Source organism: Zeus faber (genome assembly GCF_960531495.2).
Source record: "Zeus faber genome assembly, chromosome: 22".
Classification (NCBI taxonomy): domain Eukaryota; kingdom Metazoa; phylum Chordata; class Actinopteri; order Zeiformes; family Zeidae; genus Zeus; species Zeus faber.
The window spans coordinates 11,184,726-11,190,188 of NC_137209.1; the positions used below are offsets into that span (position 1 = coordinate 11,184,726).

General features: G+C 48.3%; 1 protein-coding gene across 1 annotated transcript in view; it reads right to left on the reverse strand.

The window, feature by feature from the left end:
• Positions 1 to 343: 343 nt before the first annotated feature.
• The window catches only part of slc8a4b (solute carrier family 8 member 4b), a gene marked incomplete at both ends in the record, with an annotated part of 51,904 nt that continues 46,784 nt past the window's right edge, over positions 344 to 5,463 (reverse strand). The window contains one exon of the mRNA XM_080023183.1: positions 344 to 723. Coding sequence (XP_079879309.1) covers positions 344 to 723 — 380 coding nt within the window. The remainder of the gene's footprint in view (positions 724 to 5,463) is intronic.

Below are 5,463 nucleotides of genomic sequence, written 5' to 3' on the forward strand. Positions count from 1 at the left end.
GTGCATTGATCTGCCCTCCTCTTCTCCTCCGCTCCACTCTCTTTCCCTCTGGATCGCAGTAGTGTCTCCGCTCTCCATCTCCGTTGTCGCCCTCCTCCCATCTATCGATTTGCATTCCCAAAATGCGACTTAGTCACTTAGCAGTAACACATTAAGACTTTGTTGGACAGGAAGTCCACTTGCTGTAGGTATAACCTTCCCCCTCTCTCTTTTCTAGAACTATTATGGCAGTGGTTCTCTCTCAGTTCATCCCTCCCTCCCTCCCTCCCACCCCTCCCACTTGTCCCGTTGCCTGTTGCCCACCTACCCCCCTCTCCCCTCTCCCTCCCCCCTCCCGCCCCGCCTAGAACCCCGGTATGTGGCAGTAGGCCTCCAGCGAGGCCAGCAGGATGTAGATGAGCCACAGGGACACGAACAGCAGCGAGGTCACCGCCTTGCAAGTCCGTGGCCCGCCCAGCTCGCCTCCGGCCACCGAGGCTCGGCGGCGGTACAGCAGTATGAAGACGCACAGCACGGCCATGATGGTGTACAGCGTGACGGAGAAGGCCAGCGAGCCCGGGTCCACCAGGAAGGGCTTGCCCTTGGAGCGCCAGACGACGGCGGCGATGGTCCACGCCACGCCGATGCCCAGGAAGACATTGACGGCGTTGGAGCCCGTCACGTTGCCAATGGAGGCGTCGGCGTACTGGTCCTGGATGGCTGCCACCTTGCTTGCAAATGTGTCTGGATGAGAGAGAGAGAGAGAGAGAGAAGAGAAGACAGATTAGTTTAGAGAGGTTTTTAAGGGTTTTTTTTTTTATTCTGTTACTACCAGTACAGGTGCTCCTCACTAAATGACTGAGTTCCGTTCCTAGGTCCTTAAGCGAATCGGCCAGTCTGGGAGATTGCGAACGCTAGCGTAGTGAATACTGACAGACTGCGGGAACGAGACTGAGACTGAGAGCAGTGATGAGATGAGATGCTTGGCGCCGCGCACTCCGCGGAATTTTACACAGCGCACAGTACAGACTGGTCAGAGAGCTGGTCGTAAGTCCGAATGCTGGTTAAACAGGTAGGTCGTTCAGTGAGGGAAACCTGCCCTGCTTATTCCGAGAGAAGGTTTGGCTGGCTGCCACTGTGATACACAGTGGTTTGATACTGTGACAAAATGTACTTATGATAAGTCGCCATGGACAAAGGCGTCTGCTAAATGACGTAATGTAAGGATGTAATGTAATGGAATGAAAAAATATTAATCAGTCACATTCAATTGGAATTAAGGCAAACGCCTCGTCCATGCTCCATGGTCCTAAATTAGTCCTCAGTAATTATTTTCAGTTTCACTCCTTTGCCAGCGTGACTCCTGGGTAATTTAAAAGATTTCTTCCCTACAAATGAATCGTTCATGAGTCTTGCATCGCTAACTATTAGCAGGCCGTGATAATAATCACAGCTCTACGCGGTCTGTGTTGTTTTGAGTGCTTAAAGGGATCGTGGTGTGTCGCGGGAGTATTTCATTTAAAAAAGTGTGCCGTGGCAGAAAACGGGTTCACTCACACTCTCAGAGACGGAGAGAACTTTCTCTGTTGCTCAAGGTCAATGTCACTTTGAATCATGGTTTTGCAACTCACACTGCTGTTTCTCATGCGATACGCAATCATTACTGCTCATCTAACTTTTCGCTCTTGTTGATGTCGATTTGATTCATTCTTTGATTTACCGCTTTCACTTACAGGCACAGCTCCATCACGCAACACCGCAGGAGGTCATGGTTTTCAGCCCAAGATACATCGGCCTGGCTTGGTCGTGTACATTAATGTTTACTAGCTGAGGCCACCCTGTGTGGCAGGCTCTGTGGACATTCTGGGCACAGGCCGAGTTACGGTCGGCAAACGCGAGAGGTAGATTTAACGAGTGAGAAAAATGTGGTTTTGCGTGCAAAAACTCAATTTACGATTTAATTGGACAGATGTTCTCAACACAATGAGCAATTTACATAGAGAGAGAGAAAGAGAGAGAGAGAGAGAGAGAAATAGGCAGGGTTGAAAGCAGGACAGAGAAATGAGAGGAATAAGTGATTATGGAGGGAATGGAATAAATGAAAAGGGGACTGGAAGATAAGAGAGAGAGATATCAAAGTACTTGGAATCAAAAGTGACAATTATGTTGTGAGGGATGGTGCAGGCCTGTCAGGTAATGAGGATGAAAAGGAATTGAGCTAAATTCTTAATTCAGAATATTTTCACATAGTAACGCTCATCCCGACGACAATGTGGAGATTAAAGCCTTCAAATAGAGATCTAGGAACCAAGACTGCCTTACGGTCTCTGAAAACATAGTGCAAAAGCAATCTTCAACCAAGAAATGACACAAACTCCACTGTTTCTAACGATGAAAATATAATAAAAAAATAGTTTTTTTTATCTAACATTTTGTTTTCTGCGTGGACTACCGAAAGGGTGTCAAAGTTCGACACCTACCTGATGCCCCGGGTCGATGAACTTCTCGACCGGTTGGGTAGGGCTCGTTTTTTCACGACACTGGATTCAACCAAGGCCTACTGGCAGATTTGTCTCAGGAGTCTGAGGAAAAGTCGGCGTTCTCCACTCCGTGCTGATTGTACCAATTTTGCACACTTCAGTTTGGGTTGTTCTGTGTCCCAGCCACCTTTCAGAGACTCATGGACCGCGTCCTGCGTCCGCATGTAGCATACGCCGTGGCCTACCTCGATGACGTAATCATATGCGGCATGTGGGCGCAGTGCTCGAGTCTCTGAGACGGGCGGGGCTCGCCGCCAACCCAAAGAAGTGTGCCGTGGGACGGAGAGAGGTACGGTATCTGGGGTACCACTTGGGTGAAGGCCTGATCAAACCCCAGCTTGGTCAAACCCCAGCTTGATAAAACTGTCGCGAACACGCCGAGACCCAAGACCAAGTAGGAGGTGAAGCAGTTCTTGGGGCTGGCCGGCTACCATAGGAGGTTTGTACGCGACTTTTCGATCCAGTTGTCAGAGAAGTGCCAGTAGGCGTTTGCGAGGGTAAAGTCAGCTCCCTGTGGGAAGCCAGTGTCGGTGGGGTCGGCTGTCGGTCGGACGGCTCGCCGGCCTCAGTTGGGCGGTGGGTGTATTTGGCGGACCAAGGGGTGTGCTCAAGCCGTGGCTGCAGACGGCCCCCCTGTCCCGCGGCCGCCAAGCTGCCTCGAGCCCGTGCGGTGCTGATTGGTCCGACTCGGGGCAGGGAAGTTTCTTATTGTTTGTCTGCCTTACAGAGGGGATCGGCGCACGGGCTCGTCAGCCGACCAGGAGCCAGATCAGGACGTCGTTCCTCCTGCGGCTGAAATCATTATTCTTTATTATTTATACTTGTGGCCAGCGAGCCTTTTTGTTCAACGTTATAATAAAAAACTCTCGCCATGTTGGCAAATCAGGGCCAGAAAGACTCCCTCCCAAAACCTCTAGCCATGGGCAGAGACTCCCACAGACTGTTTATTTTATTTTTGGACATTTACTTTTATTTTTTTAAGACGTTTTCATTTTTATCTTTTTATTTTTCTGATCATTTTAGGGTTATCATAAGGTTTAGTGTATATTGCCGTATCTTTATTGTATACAGTTAACTGTTGAGTTTATTGTATATTATCTAATTTTTCCATATATATTCCCTGCAGGGATCAATAAAGTATCTGTCTGTCAGTTCGTCAGTCCATCTAGCTATCAATCTTAAGCTGAATTAACTATAATTGCTGGTGTAAAATATCATCGCACTATGCTTTGAGAAGGAACTGTCCTCTTGTTCTCCCCACACAGTGCTTAGATCGGTTTGTTGATATCCCCTGGGGACTCGCCCCTGCCCATACCTCCACCGCTGTCAAAAGTCTGTGGCTCCCTGTTTACTGGAAATGTGATGTGGCGGACGAGGGAGGTAGAGTGAGGTAGGAGGTAGAGTCCTCATTTAGCGTTGTAACACCTCCCTGCCATTTGAAAAACAACGTTTTGCTTCAAGCGTAAGCTCAGCTATCTTACTTAGGGCATAAATGAAGGCTCATCTTCATCACCTCATCTCACCTTATCCACAGTACTGTTAGACAGAGTGTAAAGGAGCACACATCTTTGATGCCGAACATCTGCGACGACACGTTACGGAGAAGAAAAAAAGAAAAATCAAACAGAGAAATATGATTATGACTCAAAAGGCAGGCTACACCTGAACAACAGCTGCCTCCCACATCCACGCCAGCCTACTTCTATTTTTAGATTTACTGGAATGCTCTCGACTTCACGCCGTCCAAAAGGCAAGACAGTGATGTTCGTTATCATCTGACTATCAACCTCGCACTGAAATTCTACTGTGAAGATGCTGGAGAGACCCAACGCTTATCTTGCGGGGTTTGGTCGGTGGTGTAGATCGGAACGATACGGCAAACAGCCGCCTTGAAGGGTTAGAAAGCGTTGCAGTGGATCGTGACAGGACGGCACATGTGCCGTCATGGGTTTCGGATCCCAATTTTGATAACTACCACCTCCCCTCAATGGTCTCTCGCCTTCCGTTTCATTTTGTGAACTGACTGATATAAAGCACTGATGCCACCAAGGCACCGGAGGTTGCACACGCCGAGAAGACAAAAAACAAACACGTCGTGCACACACACATTCACTCAGTAACGTGGCGCGTGAGCAGAAATCCACACATCGCACGCACACAGACCCGGGCACCGCAGCACAGTGGGTCAAAATGATGGATGATCCAATGTTAAAAACCTAGCATTCAATAAGAAAGAGAGAGAGAGAGAGAGTGAGAGAGAGAGAGAGAGAGAGAGAGAGAGAGGTAAGGAAAATAGAAACGGAGAACAGTGCCACAATAACAAATTGTTTGGGAGGGGCAGATAAAAGCAGGCATAGTGGTTATTGGGGGTGGGGTTTGAAAATGAGAGAAAAGAAGAAAAGACAGAACCGAAGGGAGGGGACAGAGAGATATGAGGACAGAAAGAGAGAGAGAGACAGAGAGAGAGCAACAACAAGGTGGAGCGACAACAGAAATGTGTGCGCAGACGAAAGAGTCAAAGATATGAGAGGAGACGGCGCGGACATGATGAGAAAAGCCGTCAGCAGATGACGCACTGACGCATCCTACACACACACACACACACACACACACACACACACACACACGCGCACACGCGCACACACACACGCACAAACACGCAATAAGAGATGAGATAACAAGTCTGCAGCTGTCACTTCTAATGAATCTAAAAGTCCTTTACTTTCAATTCTTGCAGATTTAAATGTTTTTGTTTTTTCTTTTTCTCTGGGAGCTTGCTATTGCATTTGCTGTCTCGATTTAACAAGGTTGGCTGTTTTTAATTTACCAACTCCTTTGGTCAGTAGCCCTAACCACAACCCTAACCCCTTTTTTACCTAACCCTAGAACTCAAGTATTAACCCTGAGAGAGTACGAGGCAATCCTTCTGCTCATGGGTAGAATT